Source organism: Paroedura picta, chromosome 16 (assembly GCF_049243985.1).
Source record: "Paroedura picta isolate Pp20150507F chromosome 16, Ppicta_v3.0, whole genome shotgun sequence".
Lineage (NCBI taxonomy): Eukaryota > Metazoa > Chordata > Lepidosauria > Squamata > Gekkonidae > Paroedura > Paroedura picta.
The window spans coordinates 7364105-7384420 of record NC_135384.1 but is presented as its reverse complement, the minus strand read 5'-3'; the positions used below and the strand labels follow the sequence as shown (position 1 = coordinate 7384420).

Genomic DNA, 20316 nt, shown 5'->3' with positions numbered 1-20316 from the left:
TATTTCCTTGTTTGGGGAATACAGTTGCCACCTCCCCCCCCCCCCATCAAGGCACTGGAAACTGAGAGAAATTAGATCAGGTAAAAGATTCTCCTTTCTGAAATGACTGGAACATAATAGGCCTCCTTCAAGGGTGTGGAAATATTTGGGATGGGATGAGCAAAATGCCTACCCATCCCAACTATTCCAAATATAGATGATAGGGGTGAGAGTAGGGGGGGCTTAAACCACTTTCTTGCTTGGCTTAGCCCACCTCGCAGGGCTGTTGTGTGGATAACATGGCAGGAAAACATCAGCTGGGCTCCTGTACCCTGCTTTTTACTACCCGGAGGCATCTCAAAGCAACTGACAATTGCCTTCCCTTTCCTCTCCCCACAACAGACACCCTGTGAAGTAGGAGAGGCTGAGAGAGCTCTGAGAGAACTGAGCAGCCCAAGGTCACCCAGCTGGCTGCCTGTGGAGGAAAGGGGAAGCAAACCTAGTTCTCCAGATCAGAGGCCACCGCTTTTAACCACTACCATCAGGGGTGGCCAGATGGTGGCTCCCCAGATGTCCAGGGACTACAATTCCCATGAGCACTCCGTGGACATCTGGAGAGCCACCGACTGATTGGCCCCCTCTGCATTACACCAAGCTGGCTCTCAGGAACCAGGCACCTTAAAGGAAGCTCTGAAGGAGGAAGAGGAAGCATGTGGTATGACAATACACTAAATGCAGAACATGAGCTCCTGCCTAAGCTGCAACCCCCCCCCCTTCCGTTTTATTGTGCTACCATTCTGTTGTTCCCATTTTTACAGGGAACCTAAGGAACCTTGTTGCCTATTTCCACCCCCCTGTCAATCCCACCCTCCCTCCCTCCTCAGGATCTCCTCCTTTTCTCAATTTCCAATTAGCTATGTCCTACCCCCCACCCCCAAATTAAGCCCAAACAAGCATAAACTAAGCTTAGATTCAAGTGGGCGGCCGTGTTTTTAAACTAAGCCTGTTATTCCTGTTTGGTCCTGGAATCTGTTAAACTTCCCTACTGTGCTGCCTGCAAACTGACCGCTCACCCTCTGCCTATCTGTATGGACTCGTAATTTCCATTCACTGGATCAGAGGAAGTGAGCATGCACACAAAAGCTTATTCCCTGAATAAAACTTTGTTGGCCTGGAACACTTTTAGTTCTTCCCTGTCTCCCAATTGTGAGGTCCTCTTTTCACGACGTCGCTGACACCTTGTGGCTATCGGTGGCTCTGCAAGAGGTTTGAATAAGTAAAGACACAAAGGGATCCATCAAACATTCTGCGATCTGCTGAGGCTGTCCGTGGCTCTCCAGGGTTTCAAGCAGATCAGCTACTTCCTGGGCCTTTTAACTGGAGGTGGCAGGGATTGAACCTGGGACCTTCTGCGTGCCAAGCAGGCAACCTTCCACTGAGCCACAGACCCTACCCGAACATTGGCTCTTGGCATGGTGCCCTCTCACAGGGATGGCCTAACCATGGCTCTCCAGATGTCTATGGACTACAATTCCCATGAGCCCTTGCCAGCAGGGCTGGCAGGGGCTCATGGGAATTGTAGTCCATGGACATCTGGAGAGCCACGGTTTGGCCACCCCTGCAAGTCTGTGCTTTCCTATGTAGTGAGGGCCTAAAAAGCTGGAATTTCAGATAAAGGCTCTCTCGCATTGGTTGTGGGAAGTAATTTAGCCTTCCCACATATTCTGTGAGGCCCCAGACATAGCCTTCGACTCAAGGTTGGGACGAAACCTCTTGGTTACAAGGAAACCACCTTCCTGCCTTTACCCTGCCAGGAAGGGACGTTTCCCCTTTCCCCAAACAAGATGGCAGCGACCTCTGCCCCAAAACAACCATATTCAACACAATCTCCGGGTTCAGTCCTGTTACCCCTACAAAAAAATAAGAAAAGACCAGGAAACAAACGAGAGACAAACTGAACATCAAAATACCCGCCGTGTCAGCCATTTCAGCATTTTAATCGTCTCACTTTCAATTTCCACCGATAATCGAAAAACGCGATAATTTTTAAAAACTCTTTCCCACCTGTCACAGGTGTCTGTGTATGAGAGAATGCTCCCCTCTGGAGCCAGGGGCCCACTGGTATGCCCTTCGACCCTACCCCACCCCCACCTTCTGCGGCCTGATCCTGCCGTTTCCCTTCAAGGAAACGGTCGAGATTTGTTTCCATGATGATCATCTCTGAGAGGGGGATGCATCCCGCAAGGGTCTTCTCTGGGGGGGCGTAATGTAAAAGGACTGGAGGGGCGTTGCCAAGGAACGGATGGGCGACCGGCAGATCAGGAAGGCCTCGGTCCTTCTTGAAACGGTTGCGCATTAAAAACATTTGTGCTAAAAAAGAAAAAAAATCTGGGCTAAAAGAACTACCTTTTTAACACACAGGAAACTACCCCCCCCCACACACACACATTCAACTATCAAGACATGCACTTTATCCATGCGCAATCCTCACAATGTGGGCATGCTTCATGCGCAATGCCACAGTGGCCAGCAGCGTATGTCTGGCGTGGCCTTCCCAGAGACACACACATGGTTACAAGCTACAGTTTTGGCGAGAAAAGCTAGGTTGCGTGTGTGTGCTTAAAATGTGACTTAAATATGTGGCCAAGGGCACCAAACACTTCCAAGTCCCTCATGCGCCTCCAAACACTTGCTACAAACTCCTGTCTTGTGCCTCGACGACAGCGTGAATTCTTATTCTGGATGCTTCAAAAAAAAAAGTTACTGCAACACTAGAAAATGTGCCAGTTTTTGGAAACTAGTGGCGCAGGGAGGGTGACTTCATGAGCTTCATGCACCTGTTCCTAGCCCAGTGAGAGCTTCCTTAGCATCAGGGACTTGTGGCATTTTTTGCCCCTGGAAATATGGGCTTTGCTACACTGCAAAGGTATAGGGGCACCTTCCCCTGCAGGAATGGATTCCAGCAGATGTACAGAGGAGAGGAGACAGAGATTGTCTGCTTCAAGATGTATCCCTTCTTCGCAAGAGACTCCGGAGTCAAATGGAGAGAGAGAAGCGAACAGGCAGCTTGGGAGCAAAGACCCTTTTGTTAAGGTTCAGGATATCTGTTATGCGTAAGGTATGCAGCGAGTCAGTCCTGATGGGGCAAAGGAAGGGAAAAATCCACCAGAAGGAGGAAGATCTTCAAGAACCCGCAGCGAACCAGAGGCTCCTGCAGGGCGAAGGCTACGTTTGGGCACTCCAGTCATCCCGAATGTGGGGAAGGCTGTGGAGGGTGCTCGTAGAGGGGCAGCAATGTGGGGATCCAGACCACCGCGCACCCCTGCCTATGACATCGCGGCTTCAGTCCTTTGCGTTGCGCAGAGCAGATCGGGGCCAAAGTTCCTAGGCAAGTCACGAGGCGTGTTGTGGTTTCTTGTGTCCGGCTGCCCGAACCCGGGCGCTGGTTATTTCGGGCTGTGTGCTTCTCCTTTGGTAAGCTAGGTCTCCCTTGCTCAGGACCTGGAGGGGGGAGAAGAGAAATCCATTAGGTTCGCTGACATAAACAACTCCTTTTCCCCCTCCATTCCTTCAATGGTCTCGGGCTTCACTGGCCATAGCCTTAAGCCTAACCACGTATTAATTTTCTAAACAAATCACCTTTTCCTTTCTAGGTAAAGGTATCCCCCGTGCAAGCACCGAGTCATGTCTGACCCTTGGGGTGACGCCCTCTAGCGCAGGGGTAGTCAACCTGTGGTCCTCCAGATGTCCATGGACTACAATTCCCATGAGCTCCTGCCAGCAAATGCTGGCAGGGGTTCATGGGAATTGTAGTCCATGGACATCTGGAGGACCACAGGTTGACTACCCCTGCTCTAGCGTTTTCATGGCAGACTCAATACGCGGTGGTTTGCCAATGTCTTCCCCAGTCATTATTGTTTACCCCCCAGCAAGCTGGGAGGTAAGACATCAGTCATGCTGTCTGAAAGCTCTGCCCATGAGGTTGGGAGTTCGATCCCAGCAGCTGGCTCAAGGTTGACTCAGCCTTCCATCCTTTCCTTTCTAAGTCCACCCTAATTATAAAAGTCTTTCTTTTCTGTTTTGTGTAGAATTGCTAAAAGATAAGAGGCCAAGAATCAGTCTCTTATCCTATAGAAGAAAGGTCGTGGAGGGAGTTAAAGTGGGGGGGGGGGGGCAGCAACATGCGCGCCTCTCAAAACCCTCCCTTAGGACACAGAGGGAGTATCAGACAAGGGCCTTATCGGCAGTGGCACCAAAATGACGGAAATTCTGCAGGGAAACTGGCTCAGCGTCCATCGTTTTTGCCCTGAGATGCCAGCCAAAGCTTTTGGGGGGTTTTCCTTCCTGTTGTAATTTACCGCTGACCCAGATAGGCTGTGTGCCGAGTCGCTCGGATGATAGGCCGATATTTTGGAATTCAGCTGTGTATTGCAGCTTTTATCGGATTGCTAGCTAGCTTTGAGACGCTTTCCGTAATGCAGGATATAAATATTTCAATAAAAGCGCTTGCTTCCCTGTCATCCCCACCGCCTGCTTCCAAATAAGTTAAGCTTACTTGTGTGCTTTTGTGTGTGTGTGTGTGTGTGAGAAAGAGAGAGAGAGAGAGAGAGAGAGAGAGAGAGAGAGAGAGAGATCTTCTTCACTCCACCCTCCTCCAAACGCAAGTCTTCTGGCTTGTACTCACCTCCTTCAGGACTTTTTCTCTGATTTCTGTGTGAGTCCAGGGCCTCTGATCATCTTCGATGATTCCTTCATGGCTCGGCCTGCAAAGGGCAGAGAAAAAGCCGTCATTTGGATGGCAACTACCAGCATCTTTCCCAGTGCCTCTCAAATGGTTGTAGAAAGTGGGCATGAAAATTCTCCTTAAAATATCTTTGTTTCAGGATTCTTAAGCCACCAACCAGGTCTTGTTTTTGTACCGTGTCTATTATACGTGTGCATTATAGTTGGTTTGGCCACTGATGAATAAGACCCCCTGGAGCCTGTATGTGCCATATTGCAGAGATGTTGATGTGTACGTTTTAGGGTTGTTTTTAAAGAGTTTTATGTGCACTTAATAATAAATATTTATATTTGGAGGAGGAGGAGTTGGTTTTTATACTCTGCTTCTCACTGCCCGAAGGAGTCTCAAAGCAGCTTACAATCTCCTTCCCTTCCTCTCCCTGCAACAGACACCCTGCGAGGGAGGTGGAGCTGGGAGAACTGCTGTGAGGACAGCGCTATCAGGACTGCATGCAGAAGAGCAAGGAATCAAGACCAGCTCTCCAGATTAGAAGCCTCCGCTCTTAACTATGACACCACGCTGGCTTGTTGCTCATCCTTCGGGTTCCTGACTTGTTATCTCAGGTTGGTTCTGTTGGGCCAGAATGCCAAATGTTTCTGAATGATCCCTGGAGGGGGGAGGGGCAGATCTCAGGGTGGTGTTGGGCATTGTCCTTCTCCTTACCCAGTAGTCGGTGGCCGAATGTTGAACTGGTGAAACGAACCCGCAGGCTTCTGGCCCAGAATCAACTGCACCGTCTCCAGTGTATCGAAAGGCCTGTCTTCTTGCTAAAAGAGGAACAGAATGTATATTGTTTGAACCAAAAGCCTGCAACCCCCCCCCCCCTCCCAAAGATCTCCGGTAAAAAGGGACCTCTAAGAGCCGACCCCCTCCACCTCCGCTACCAACCCGGATCGATTCATTTCTTCCTCTCAGTCCAAACTGTGGTCGGCATCTAGGTTTTGCCTTTTTAAAAAGGGCCTCGAGTCCTTGTTGCTTCAGAACCACGTTTGCAAAAGGCCCCAAATGCCCAGGGAACAAAAAGGAGGGGCCCGTTCTGCTTTCGGCCACCGTGAATTGCATTACACGGTTCCAAAGTAAAAAAAAATGTTTCCCTAGAGAGGGGCAGACTTCAACAGAAGATTGCTGATATTTGGATTTTAAAAAAGGGGAGCGTAAGGCTTTTCAGGAAAAGACACGAGCAAGCTATTGTATTTGCTCTGACCTGCAGAAGATCGTCACGGGCAATAAAAACATTCAACAGGTGGTGGAAGGACCTGTTGGTGCAAATGGGCTAAATGTTGCCTCTTCCAGTCCAAGAAAGCTCCCAGGAAAAACCCCTTCCCCAAAATGAATGAGCCGGAAACCAATTCCCCATTACCCTGTCCCCGTCCACCCTTGCTGGTTCATCCCCCCCCCCTCCCCATTATCCGGTCCTGCGTACTTCAGCTATCATGTAGGAGTACATGGCCAATAACTGATTGATCCTTTGCTCGATCGAACCCATGTAGATCGTGACGTTCTCGTCCCGGGTGGCCATCGACCCCCCGAGGACTTTATCCAGCAACGAAGAGTCGCAGTGCAGCTTCCCAAAAAGAGACACGATTTCTTTCAGGGGAGAGGGAGAGAAAGGGAAGTGAATGACTGAATTCTGGTTCGCAAGGTCCTGCCTTCCCCATTGCCCTCCCGAAGTACCCAGGGGGGTTTTGAGCACCGTCTCCAACCACCCTTAGGGATACGGAGTAGCCGACAGCAAGACGTTCAGCCAATCTCAGCTGCTCAGCCCCTGATGCGCCTTGCGAACTACGCACAGAGTGACAGATTGTTAATTTTGCATTTTTTTTTTAAAGGAGGGTTTCTGCTGATGGCGTGCTCTCTCTCAGCCAATGGTCACTCTGATAAAAAAGCACATTCTGCATGGTTCCTCGAACCCTGTTTGACTCAAAGCAACTCTGGAAACACGTAACGCATGTTTGCGCATGTGTGTGTCTTATGGGTGTGTCTATCAAGCCACTTTCTATTGCATTAAGCTGAGCTTTTTCAGCCAGGGTTTCTTGACAGTCCTGGAAGCGTTTCCTGAGTGGGTGGGAGTTCATTTTTTATGCAGTTTTAAAAACTTATTAAACATACATCGCGTGGCATGATCCTTTCCCCTCCTCCCCAAATGGCCAATGGGCCTGGGAGGGGCGGGAAGGGGAGGGGCCCCACGTGGGCGTCTCGCTTCCTCTTGCCGCTTGGACTTCCGCTTGCGCGAGAGCCAAGCTCTTCCGCTCACGGACAGCGGAGACTCTTTAGCACGTGTGGAATATGGTCCTAGGTTCCCAAATTCACCGTAGCTCTGACTGGAGCACCAGGGGTCACTGGCAGCAGGAAGTGCTTTGACCAAATCAAATTCCCCCCTTCCAAAGGCACCACACAATTTTTATAACATGGGCCAAGCGCTCTACTGGGTTTTCCTCAAACATCGGCAAGGTTACTATGGAGCACAGCATCTTTTCTAGTCTGGCAGCCTGAGAATGCTGTTTTTTTGAAGACAGCATCAAGTCCTGAGTCCTCCAGATTGTTGCCACAACAACTTCAAAATGTTTGTGGCTCTCCTTTCCGGGCCGGCTTCCGTAGGGGAAACTCCCATGTTACCTGGCCTTGCAGCCCTTTGCCCCTCACCACTTTTGAGCATCTCCCAAAGCTTGGTCTGGGCCTTCAGCAGGACTTCGATCTGCTTGGCCTCCTTCACGGCGGCCTCTTGCTGCGCTTCGACGGCCCGTAATTGTGACTGCATCTCCGCCTCCGCCCGAGCCTCCTGATCCTGGACCGTCTTGATTTGGTTTCTGAGCTGGAGAACAAAGTTGAGGAAAGATGTTTTGGAGAGCAGAGGTGTGCACGCTGCAGCTCTGGGCTGAGAAATATCTGGAGACTTTGTGGGCAGAGCTGGGAGTGGGTGGGATTTGGGCATAATGCTAGGGCATCCACCCTCCTAAACAGCCATTTTCTGACTGTCCCCTTCCTCATTGCAGAAAATTGTTCTGCAAAAACTGCACTCAAAAATTTGCCTCCCCTTGGGTGGGGGGAACAGTGAAGAAAGGAACTGTGATTGACTTCCCTCACCTCAGCAATTTGCTCCTGGATGTGTTCCAGCTGGCTGTTTTGTTCATTGACGTAGCTGAACTGAGCAAAGTTCCGCTCCTCCTCTGAGGCGGGGAAAGAGAAGAGTCAGGCAGAACCTCACTCGCGAACCGGCCAAATTAGATCGAGTATGCCAAGGAGGGAACACTCCCCCCAACTGAGTTCTAGGATCCTCTCCCCGTGCAAGGACAGAGAGTCTACGGTCCCCAAAGGACCCCTTGTCCCAGATATGTCACCTGAAGTGAACTTCTCCAGCACGTCGTCCAGCGATCTCATGCCGGTCAACACCATCAGCTGCTCAAAGGCGTCTTGATAAGAGTCCACCAGCTTTTCCTCAGGTCCTCGCCGTTTGCGTTCTTGCTCTGCTGGAAAAGAGCAGAGCCTGAGAACCCGGTTCCCATCACCCTCGGCAAATCCGCCACCCGTGCTGCTCCCAGTCCCCAAGCTAGTGATTCCCTACTCTGCTGGCACTCATGCACTAAAAGAGCGAGGTACCAACCCACCATTGACCGGAGGGAGGAAGGAAGATCTCCAAAATCTAATGTTCTAAATATGTATAGCTTAATCTAACACAAATATAAAGTTAAATAAGACCCCAAGACAAACCATTATTAGGTAGGATGGGTTAAAATGCATTAAAATAACTAGCTAAACCAAGGCCCCCCAGGACAACTTAATTCCATCCCAGAATCCGTTGCTTTTAATCACTCAGCTTCTCCCAGATTAGTCTCAACTCCAAGCTTCGCTGTGGTGAAGGATCAGACGCTCCCATTATCACGGGGGGCGGGGGGGGAGGTAGATTAGCTCTTCGCTCCCACCCTCACACACCTCGTTTTTCCTTGGCCTTCATCGCTTCCTCGGTGAGCTTCCGCTCCTGCAGTTTGATGGTGATGAACTCGTCCATACGGCAGTCATGTTCTAGGATGCGGTTTAATTCTCTCAGCTCAAATTCGGACTGCCTGAGATCCTTCTCCATCTTGTCCCGCAGTTGGCCCAGGCGGTTCTCTGCCTCGTCCCTGCAATTTACCCCAGATAGGCTTACCAGCTCCAGGCTGGGAAATATGTGGACATCTTGGGGATGGAGTCTGAGGAGGGAGGGGTTTGAGAAGGGGAGGGGCTTCAATGGGGTAGAACACCACCAAATCCACCTTTCGTGGCTGTTTTTTTTTTCTAGGTGAACTGATCTCCTAGAGATCATCTGTAACAGCAGGAGATCTTTAGCCATCTCCTGGAGGTTGGCAAACCCAACCTCAGTGGGTCGAGCAAGGCAAAATGGGTTTGTTCATGTTTGGGCCCAGAAGAAGCCCAAGAACCCCAGTTCCCAACTTCCCTGATAACGGGAGATTATTAGTATGATCTGTGGACCAGGAAGACCCCTGGCTCAAATCTCTCTGGCCCGATGACCCCATTTTGCATACAAAGGGCACCAGACTCAGCCCCTGGCATCTCCACTTAAAAGACCCTTTCTGGAAACTTTTGGGGAACGGAAAGCAAGTCAGAGTGACTTGTGCTGGGGGTGATGGACCAATTCCCTGATCTGGTTCAGGTATTCCGAGCTACAACTTCTGTATCCCCCACCCCCCCAGCTGTCAGAGGAAACCAAGCGTTTGCCAGCGCAAGCTCGAACCTCTCTTTTATGGTCCTGGATCCCAACACATGAACCCACATTGTAAGCACTCTGGGATTTGATGCAAGCATGCCGTTTGTTACTGAACCAAAACCAGAGCATTCTGGGAATACAAATTCTGAGAACAACGGCCGTTGTGGTTGCTGAGGGGGAGTGCCTGGGCAGCCTCTAGACAGCAATGTGAAAACAGAAGACGAATTCTAGATGTCGAGGGACCAGGGAGTGAGGTTCAGTGCTTTGCACAATGCAAGTGAAGCACGGAGCTGGATTTGCATAATATAGACAAATTTTGTTCTTCTGAGAAATAGGCGTTGGTGTAGAAAAAGAAGCCGGGGGGGGGGGGTTGTGCCCTGTTTTTCATTTACCACCCCCTTTCCCTTCCCACCACAACAACCACCCAGTAAGGTAGGTGGAGGTGAAAGAGCTCTGTGAGAACTGCTCTATAGGAACAGATCTACGGGAACTCTGACTAGCCCAAGGTCACCCAACTTCCTGGAGGAGAAGGCTAAACCTCGGAGGAGAATGTATATTCTAGTGCAGCTTAGATTCAGCCCTGAGGCTAAAGGAGGCCAGAGCAAATTTAGGAGAGGTGGGATTCGAGACTGCTGAACGTGCCAAAATGCACTAACAGGGGAAGGCAGCCAAGCAAATGGGGAGCCATCAGGGCCCGAGGAGAGGACTTAGGCTGTCTCAGCAGTAAGGGGGGGAGGACTCCCTCCCCCCCAGCCCAGAAGCAGGATCTGCTTTCCCTAACCTCGCCTCGTAGGCAACGGAGGAGATTCTGATCATGGCCCCGATGTTCCTGCGTGTGTCCAGCAGCTCCTGAGAAATAAAAGAGAGGGGCAGCCTTTGGATCCATCCTCTTACTACAGGGCAACATTCCTACCCCTTCATGGAGCCCTGTTCCCCTTTTAGCGGCCCAGGCTCTGCTCAGCCCTTCTCTCCAACTGATAAGAGCAAAACTCCTTAGAGGAAAGCAGAACGTGGGCCTGCGGATCGACCCTCAAGACAATATCGGGCCTGACGACCATCGTGTCCCCAAAATACATTAAGCACTGTGCAGTTTCCCACGTCAGAATCTAGAGTTGGTCAACCATGAGACTTGGGCATCTTGAGATAAGAACCCTTCTATCACGCAAAGAACCCCTTCTGAGTCACACTGTTCCGTTTCACGATCGATTAAAAGCTCAGCCAATGAAAAGCTCTCTCGACAGCCAATCACATCATTCCGTTCTACACTGGCGGCTTCGCCAGGCAACCAGAGCCCTTCCCGTAACAGAACCTTCGCGTGCCTTCGGCCAGGCTTCATCCCCCTTTGGAAACTTCGCCAATTACGTCCCGCCGACTCCCTCCGCTTTCCTCCCGGCATCCTCCTACCGTCTCTAGTTTCTTATAAAGCTGTTCAAAGTGATCGTGTCCCATCTGGAGAGTTTCTAGATCCTCACGCAGCTGGGAGTTGAGGACGAGCTGAGAACTGAACTGGGAAGCGGCCTGGAAACAGAAGGCAGGTGATTGAGACGGAGGCAGCCAGGACGTCCTGGTTCTCCTCACCCCCTAGACGTGGACCACCTTTTTAAAAAATGATTTATTTACCCTGTCTAGTTGGTTCTCCAACGTCTGGGTCCTCTTCAGGAGTTGGGCCTTTTGTTGTTGGATCAATTGTCCGCTGCCCACTTCCTTCTTCTGGATAGTCACCCGCTTCTCCCAACCTTGGATCTATCAATGATAGGGAAAAAAGTGGAAGAAAGGGGCTAAGGCCCAAAAATAAATAAATAAACCCAGCACTTAGGAGGGTACTGAATCCCCACAGACTCTTCTCTCTGTGCCAATGGATTAGACTGAGTAGTTCTAGCACCCAACCGCTTCATCATTGTTCCTCCCCCAAGTCTTTTGCCCCTACTCGGAGTCTTTCCCTTTTGCAGGATACAGGAGAAGAGCAAAACACTGTTCGCCTAGAAGCTCCTCACCCTCGTTTTGCTGTCAAATTCCTGGCAACTTACGGTGACCCTATAGGGTTTTCAATGCAAGGCATTTGGAGGTGGCTGGTCATCTGACCCTAGACTTCCTTGGTGGTTGGCCATCCCCATAACTCGTGAGATCTGATGAGATCTGGCTAGCCTGGGTTTTCCAGGCCTCTAAAACCTTTCGACTGAAACGCGGGATCAAAAACCACTCAAAGCATCACGGCTCCCAGCCCTTGTCCCTCCGTACCTCTCGATCGAGGAGGGCTATTTGCTTCTTCTCTTCCATGATCTGCTGCTCCACATCGTCCCGGCGTCCCAACAAGGCCCGCAGGCTGTTGGCTTGATCCTTCTCCCGCTGCTGGCTAGTGCGGTTCTCGGCCACAGCCTGCCGCCGTAGCAGCTGCTCTTTCTCCCTCTCTAGGCGCTTCACCTCCAGCCTGCCCAAGGGGAAGGAGGAAGAGATGGCTGGCAGGACGAGACGGCGGGATGGAGCAGGGCGGGCATGCGGGAGCGCTGCATGGGAGCACTGGTGAGTTTTGATCGGGATTGGTGGCAACGCCAGCTTCAGAGACCTTTCAGGGCACAGCTATGGGAGCCCCGGACAAGCTGGGGCTCCAGGACTTGAACACACAGCTCTTGCACAGTGTTTGGTACGGTGCTGGGGCCAGGTATGAAAGGGGGAGCCCGCTGGCATCGTTCCCGGTGACAAAATGGAAAGAAAGAGGTCTGCTTGGGAAAAAGGCAGCACTGTGTTTTGACTTAGAGGTGGTGTTGCATTTGTAAAAAGAGGGGGGGGGGAAAGGATGTCACGCTGAGACATCAAGAGTTAAAGGAGCAAAGCTTTGGGTTCAGAGGAAGGGATGCCAGGGTTTAGGGTTGTCCAGCCAAACAGAACTGGTTACCCCAGAGAAGGACCAAAGGAGGCAGGGGTCCCTGGAGGTGGCAGGAGATGTGGCAAGATGGCGAAGGACATGAGAAAGCACACATGTCACATCGGAGACTGAACTTGTGTGAGAATGCAGATCACAGCGTAAGGCCTCGAGTCCTTGGGGATGCAAGGCTGTGGATTTTTTTCTGGACTTGTTAAGGGAGGGCAGCCTATGCCTGCACCCCACTGCCACTGCATGGGTCTGGTGTGGCCAAACCAAACTGCCCAACTGTGTGTTGCTTGTGCTGATGTGTTGCCACGCGCCCTTGTGTTATGTCAGTATCTACAAAGGGATGGGCCGTTTTGAGCGTTTGTTTTGTGATGCCTTGCAGGGAGATGTACAGACACTTGTGAGGCTCACACCCGAATCAGAGCTGGATTTTTGGGACAGGCTAGGCAGGGAGAGGACAGGTACCAAGGAGGTGCCGCACAACCACACATCCGTGCCAGGAACGAGGGCCGGGAAATAACACCCCCCCTCACCAAAATGGAGAAAAGCACCAAACTGTGGGGTATCTAAAAGGCAAAAAGTGAGAACAGAGGCACTCAAAACAACTGGATGCTGGGCGGAGTTTGGGTTGACACAGTGGTTGCAGCTGGGGTGGAGTAAGCCTGGTGCCTCTCATGCAAGGACTGCATGCTTCTGGGTGCTTCACAGAAATTAAACCGAAACTAACCCATGGCGTGAAGATCCATTGTTCATGATGGATATAAATGGGTGTCCCCCCCCCCGTGTTTCTCAGTTCAGTTCCGCCTCGTTCCACCATGCCAATCTCGCTCTTTTTCGCTGCTCTAGACAGATGAACACTCTCTCGATCTACCTTGCAAGGCTGTTTTGTGGATGGCGCCGCCCCCCCCCCCCCCGGCCAACCTGCTTGCCCTGCCACGACCCCTGTGAAAGGGTTGTTTGACCTCCAAAGGGGTCCTGACCTCCAGGTTGAGAACCCCTGCCCTAGCTGGTGGCCGAGTCCTTTAAGGCAGGAGGCGAAAGGCCGCAGATCCCCCCCACCGGAGCACCCACAGGCTCCGAGTCTGGAATCCCTGCGTTAAGAACAGTAACGTTTCATTGGGCCCTCTCAACCATCCATTGCTGGGGAGCCGGGATTCGTCAAGGATGCCGTGCGCATACATACATCTGCCTGCGGATGGTTTCCCTGGACTGCAAGGTGTAGGCTTGCCGGTCGCCTTCCAAGGTGCGGAACTGGCGCTGGAGTTTGGCCAGCTCGCTTTCCGCTGGAAAAGTGGCAGAGAAGAAAGGGGGGAGGGGGGAGAAAAGGGTGGTTAGAAAGCATCATGTCCTCCTCTCTGAAGGATGGAGGGGGCCCCTGCTGCTAACAGAAACACAAGAGATAGAAGGGGCCAATGGCAGGATGGGGGAGAAGTGAAGACTCCGTCATTCACAAACTTGCACTGGAGGGCATGCGGCTACTTGCTTCCCCCAGGATACTTTCTATAATTTTTTTCCCTGTAGGGTCAAGCCTAAACACTCCAAGCCCCGGGAAGCCCTTGCTTTACCTGCACGATTCCACTCCAACAAGGCCTGATACATGCCCTTTCCTAAGCAAGGAATGCCCCCTGTGTTCCTCGACGACCACATTTCCAGAAAACGAGCCCCTCGCTTTCTGAATCCTCCCGCAGCCGCTGACTCCCCCTCAGCAGGGATCCCACCAACCCTGGCCGGGATCTGATCATTCGTGTCTCGGTTCCTTTCATTTAATCCCCGCTAGATCTCAAAGCCAGCCTTCCCCAAAGAGGCCCAAGTACAGAGCGTCACTCGTAAACGCAGCCAAAACTTGTGGACGGCAGCCAAGGTGTCTCCCGGTTCTGTCTCTTTGGCCTCATTCTTTGGGATACAAAGGCCTTGTCTCTCTCTCTCGCTTTCTCTCTGTTCCCTCGCTAGAGCTGCCTTCCCTTGGCTCTCTGCAGTCAGCTTTTCAGCTTGGCAAAACAAAGATAAAGAACTCGCCAAGCTCATCCAGACCAAGTTGGAGGGGAATATCGAGCATTTGACTGGGCTGCCGGACAAGGGAAGAGCCTCTCCGCTCTAGGTTTGGCATTTCATGCCCTGACCCCACCCTGATGGGCTGGGCAGAAGGCGAACTCCGCTTCCCATCTGTACCACCGGAGTCTAGATTCCGGGACTTGTAGTCCCATCCGATGCAGAGTTAAACCCTTTTAAGCTCAGTGACTGCAGTGGGCTGTCTCCTCCACAATCTACCGTCTTCTCAGCGAGAATCTCCCTTCCCCTTCGCTCCTAGGAACTGTTTCCTGCCAAGCTCCTTTATGACACTGCCAAATGTGTCTCTTAAGTTTCTAAGGTTATGACCCAAATATTTTACAAGATGCTCGGTCACTTCAATGTTTACTTAGAAGTTCGGGGAGGGGGAGGGGGGGACTTACTCCCAAGGAACCGGGCCCGGGATTCAACTTTCGACCGAGCGCTACCCAGAGGAAGTTCAACCAACCACAATCTGGTTTTGCCCTTCCTCGTGGTGCATGCATGCATTTGAAGCATGCAAGTCACGGCCCCTGGGGAACCCTGTTTAAAACTCGGATGCTCAAAACGTTCTGGTGGGCTTCCTCTGGGGAAACAAGGGCAGCTTTCCTCTGGCCTCTCCCAGCAATTAGGCTGAAGGGACGAAAGCATCTTGGACCTGTGGGGACCAGCGGCGGAAACTAAACCCATTTCAGAAGGATAGATTCAAATGGGTCGCCGTGTTGGTCTGAAGTAGCACAATAGGACCAGAGTCCAGTGGCACCTTTAAGACCGACAAAGATTTATTCAAGGCGTGAGCTTTCGAGTGCAAGCACTCTCTTCATGTAAGGAGTTCATAGTCTAAGGAAGATTGCTTGCCCTCGAAAGCTCACGCCCTGAATAAATCTTTGTTTTATGGTGCCATTTCAGAAGAGTAAGTGCGTATCTAGATTCCAGCCCAAAATGAGTACCGAGGAAACAAATGTGGCAGCGAGGCAGGCCGACTCAAGACAGACCCGTACCAAGACCCAAAGAGTCGCCATGATTCCAAAAGAGATTCTCTATCATCCAAAGTGGTATATCTCAGAATATCTGATTTTGGAGACTAACTACAGGGAGAGGGAGGGGAAAACCTTCATGCTCTACTTTCCCTGAAACCTCCAGCCATCTGCTGGAAAGCGACTGCATAAACCTGGTGAAATCCAGCAGGGATTTTTAAAAAATCCATCGCCTCGGTGAAAGCAAACTGGAGTCACAAGCCAGAAATTAATCCTTTCTGCTTCTCCATTCCAGTGAGGGGTGGGTGAGAGTTGCATCAGATGACACACTGGGAATGAATCCGCAAACTCCACCCAGGGCTGCAAAATCCCTGGGCCCCCTCTCCCACAGCATGCACCCCCAGGGCAATATTCTTCTGCCCTCTCAAGGAAATTACCGAGGCCATCCATGTCCAAATCACTGCTGTCTGAGCGGAGGCTGGAGGTAGATTTGAAGAATGGCATCTTGGCTCTCTTCCTGCTGGCAGGAGGAATGAGAAAACAGAGAGCGTGCCGAAGGTGAGAAATCCCCGTCGCTCTCTGAAGTTCCTTGCCGTTGAGACAGCAAATGTCTCTGCTCCAGAATCTTCCTCCTGCAAACAGACATCGGCCTCTCGTGATAAGCTGCTCCCACAGAAACTGGACACAAAGACTGACGGATATTCCGGACTTGATACGGATATTCCGGACGTCTCACATGTAACAGCCTTTGAAGGCGATGGCTACCATGTATGAGTCAGTCGCAAACAGCAGTGCCTTGACTGACAGAAGCCAGAACACTGTAGATCAGACACAACTCTAGCAGGTCTTTTCATTAACTCCACAAATTCACTCTCGGCTGGAGGACCACGCATATAGCTGGAGGGTTGTTCTATTTTTTTTTAAGGGGTTACCTCTTCTACCTGTAAGGTTGAAGGGACTAGGTGGGGTTTTGTTTTGTTTTTTAGTTTCTACATACCATGCACATTGAAAAAAACCACTCGCCTCTGGCATTCCCCTTGATTATCCCCATTGCAATCTCATGCATCACTGAAACGGATGAAGCACTACAGTTTATGAATTTTGTGTTTATTAGTCCTGACACCATTCTCAGACCTCCCCATTCCGTCTTCTAAGGGATCTAAAAGTAGGCTTTAACACACACACAGTTCTTGCCCCCAAACCAGGCACTAATTTACCACATTTCATTATGCACGCTTTTAAAAATCTGTCCAAACATCTGTCTTCCCAGCATTTGCATCCAGAATGCACCATCCCCCCAAAGCAATTACTAGAAGGTACCTTGTCCTTTACTGGAGAACTCTTATGTCAGATATATGACCAGTATTTGTTGCTATGCTCTGGTGCGAGGACCAGGTCTCTCCTGCCAACATCACCCACTTGTTGCCTTTGTCAACTCAGTTGTTAGCAACCGTCTCCAGGAAATGCATCAGCTCTCCATCAATGCTGATTAAAGAAGGGGGGAAAAGGGGGGGAATAGAGCAGGAAATTATACACTGTTGATCATGGAGGCAAGTCCTGGATTCTCGGGTTCTCTAGGAGGGCGGGGCTGGAAAAATGAGCCCCTGTTTTTTCCCCCGAGAGTTGTCAGCGACCAGGAGAAAAAGAATTTTCTGACCCTTTAATAAAGGATGGTATTTACTATGTGATGTTTACTTCCATGCCCATTTCCAGTTTTTCCCCTAGATTGTTGGCAACCCTAGGTTCATTTGGGTAGGGAAGTAGGAATCTGGTGGGGAAAGTTAGCAACAATAGAGCCCCATCTTGTTCTCGGAAGAAATTGATACCTAAGAGAAAATAAGAGACAGATCTCCCCAGTCATCTATGATTGGGGGGGGGGGGATTTAGAAGAGGTAGGAGTGTGTGGGGGGGGGGGAGGAGGAATGATAGAGTCTGAATCCCCTTGGGAATAATAAATTCAAACCAGGGAGTCCTGGAATTCACATCTTTTTCATGATAGTCAGCTGCTCCTGGATATTACCCAAGTTTCACAATCTGTCTTCCTCTGTTCCCCACCCCATCTTCCTTCCTACGATTCCTCCCAAGAAGTGACCCTTAAACTTTCTGTCACGCGTCTTTGAAGCCAACCACCTCTGAATGTCTCTTGCCTTGAAAATATGACAGAGTCATTCAGGTCCTGCAAAAGGGAGCTCCTCCGCCAGGCATTTGCTTGAGGTTGACCTGAACCACCACTTTGTTAGAAAGTAATGTACTTAGTGGGGCATAATGGAGAAGTTCTTGTTGTATTAACAGAATTTTTTTTTTGTATCTTTCTCTCAATCCTGCGCCCTCCACACTACACTGTATGCTTAGGCTGAGAATGAGTAACTGACTCAAGATTCCCCATGGAGTTTCCATGACAGATTGGTGATTCAGACCAAATCTTAGTCTGAAACTAGTCTAACTACATTACAGAGGGTATCCATTTCTTAAAGATACAGGCACTCCTTCTATTACTTCGGGTGGATGTATTAAGCCTCTGATGCTTTGCTTTTGTTTTTAAGTTTTCAGATTTTTCTGCAATCCTGGGGCATTCTGCAAGTTTGTGGAAAGGTCAGTCTTGTCTGTTCTTCTTCCACCTAATACACATTCCACTTTTAAGCCTTTCCTCAATCGTAATGCTTTTTCTGGACCATCTAATTGCTCCCCTGCATGATGCCCTGGATGAGCCTCTTGTGGCGCAGAGTGGTAAGGCAGCTGTCTGACAGCTTTGCCCATAAGGCTGGGAGTTCAATCCCAGCAGCCGGCTCAAGGTTGACTCAGCCTTCCATCCTTCCGAGGTCGGTAAAATGAGTACCCAGCTTGCTGGGGGGTAAACGGTAATGACTGGGGAAGGCACTGGCAAACCACCCCGTATTGAGTCTGCCAAGAAAACGCTAGAGGGCGTCACCCCAAGGGTCAGACATGACTCGGTGCTTGCACAGGGGATACCTTTACCTTTATGATGCCCTGGCCGGATTGTTCCCCATCTAACAATCTCATAGTACAGACTGTGAGATCTACACGCACCATCACATTATTCCTCTGTTCTGTACAATGCCCCACACTAAAAGTCCTACCTTTTAAAGCTTCTTTTATTTATCTAGCATTTCCAAACCCATTGCTTCCCTGCCAGGAAAAAAAAATTCACTCATTTAATGTGCCCATGGTAAATGGCTGTTAGAAAAACAGGAGCAGGGCCAGGTGGAAAAGATAGTTACAAGCGCCAGTAGGGTAACTTTATTAGTCTGTCACAGCAAAAGCAAGCACGAATCTCTTGGCGCCTTAGAGACGAACGGATTTATTATTGCACAATCAGTTCCTACCCTGAGAACTGAGAATTCCGTTCATTCATTTGATGAAGTAGATTCTAGCCCACAAAAGCTGCAATAAATCTCTTTAATGGGCTGCAAGAGTCCTCTTTGTTGGCAACTCTACAGGGCTTACACTATAGGCAGACACCAAATAGCGGTTCATATCACCCGCATAGTCCAATCTATGTCCCTGTCTTGGCATGTCACACCAATCCCCAAACGTACAAGATACAGGATTGTAGGGCTGTCAGCTTCTAGGTGGGGCCTAGAGATCTCCCAGAGATCATTTCCGTGAATTTCCTGCATTCTGCAGGGGGTTGGACTAGATGACCCTGGAGATCCCTTCCAACTCTATGATTCTAGGTGAAAATAGAGCTTCAAAGGACTCTATGGCAGCGTAGGCCAAACTGTGGCTCTCCAGATGTCCAAAGACTACAATTACCATGAACCACTGACAGCATGCAGTCCATGGCCTCCTGGAAAGCCACAGTCTGGTCACCTCTGCTCTATGGCATTATACCTTGCTGAGCAGGCTCCCCTCCCCATTCTTCCTAAACTGCTCCCCAAAAACTCCAGGAATGTCCAAACCCAGAGTTAGCACCCTTAAATCCCTGGCTCACAACAGTTCCTGCCAAGGTCCTAGGAAGTCATGATCAGATCCTGTGAGGTCACATGAGGCCTGGAGGCGCAAAGACCCCTTCTCTTGTTCTTCTTTGTCTTTTTTGCTAACTCCAACCCCAAATGCCTTGGCAGAGGACCTCCCTCTCCCCCCTCCCCAAAAAGCCTGAGCTCACCCATGTTCTGTGGGGTCATGTGACTGTGCAGTTCCCAACCAGGTTTGGCCAGCTCACCTGAGCACCCCAGGTCCTGGCAGGTCACGCAGAAATCATGTCCACACTTGTTATTACAGGGCTGAGCCATCCTCAGGCTGCCCCCCAGGCCCGTTCAACATGCCACCGCCCCCCCCCCCGGCCCTGGAAGGCCTTAAAGCCCTGCACAGCCACGTGACCACGAGGTCCTGTCTGCTCACAGCCTCCCCCCAAACCTCTCCTCCACCCCCGCCCTTCCCAAATTATCCGGAAGTCCTGAGCAGCCCCTAAGCCCCACCCCTTCCCCTAAGCCCGTCCCCCTTCCTACCTTACAGGCCTGCCTTCACCCTGCGCATGCGCAAGCCTAACAGTTTCCCTCCTTCCCCCCGGCTTTCTGCGGAACTCGACGCGCAAGCGCAGTGCGAGACTTTGTAGTTGGCGAGCGCCGGAACGGAAGGAAGGGAGGGAGGGTGGTGCGCGGGCGGGGGGGGTAGTCGCCATGGCAACTTTCCATCGCCTCTCGCAAAACCACAGCGCTTTTTGGTTGGGGGGCCGCGCGTTGCCATGGAGACAGTTTTGGGAAAGGAATAAATAAATAAATAAAATAAGCTCACCAAGGGAGGGAAAGTGAAGAGGGTGGGGCGCTGCAAGAGAGGAAGCGGGAAGGGTGGAGGGTGGGCTGCCACGCCCTGTTTTTCGGTTCTGCTGGGAGGTTTGGGGCGGAGAGGATGGTTTTCTGCTCCAGTGGGCCCCCTCCAAAAAAAATGCAACCCCCTCCCGCCCCCCCCAGGCAAAACTTCCACCGGTGCAGCTGAGAGA

The 20316-nt window shown here is 50.9% G+C and overlaps 1 protein-coding gene across 5 annotated transcripts; it reads right to left on the bottom strand.

The window, feature by feature from the left end:
• Positions 1 to 1934: 1934 nt before the first annotated feature.
• On the bottom strand, positions 1935 to 19871 carry ODAD1 (outer dynein arm docking complex subunit 1). Of its 5 annotated transcripts, none has more exons than XM_077313970.1 (16): positions 19826 to 19871; positions 16677 to 16841; positions 15794 to 15988; positions 13517 to 13616; positions 11703 to 11892; positions 11085 to 11207; positions 10869 to 10982; positions 10246 to 10313; positions 8693 to 8880; positions 8101 to 8229; positions 7847 to 7929; positions 7406 to 7574; positions 6186 to 6349; positions 5426 to 5529; positions 4664 to 4742; positions 1935 to 3480 (listed from the first exon to the last, which is right to left on the bottom strand). In XM_077313970.1, the coding sequence occupies exons 3-16, from the start codon at positions 15858 to 15860 to the stop codon at positions 3373 to 3375; spliced, it is 1686 nt and encodes a 561-aa protein (XP_077170085.1). In that variant the 5' UTR covers positions 15861 to 15988; positions 16677 to 16841; positions 19826 to 19871; the 3' UTR covers positions 1935 to 3372. The 5 variants fall into 5 exon arrangements, with proteins under 5 accessions (XP_077170085.1, XP_077170084.1, XP_077170086.1 ...); XM_077313969.1 differs by lacking the exon at positions 19826 to 19871 and adding an exon at positions 19540 to 19647; XM_077313971.1 differs by lacking the exon at positions 19826 to 19871 and adding an exon at positions 19540 to 19647 and having other exon boundaries at positions 8101 to 8226.
• Positions 19872 to 20316: the final 445 nt, after the last annotated feature.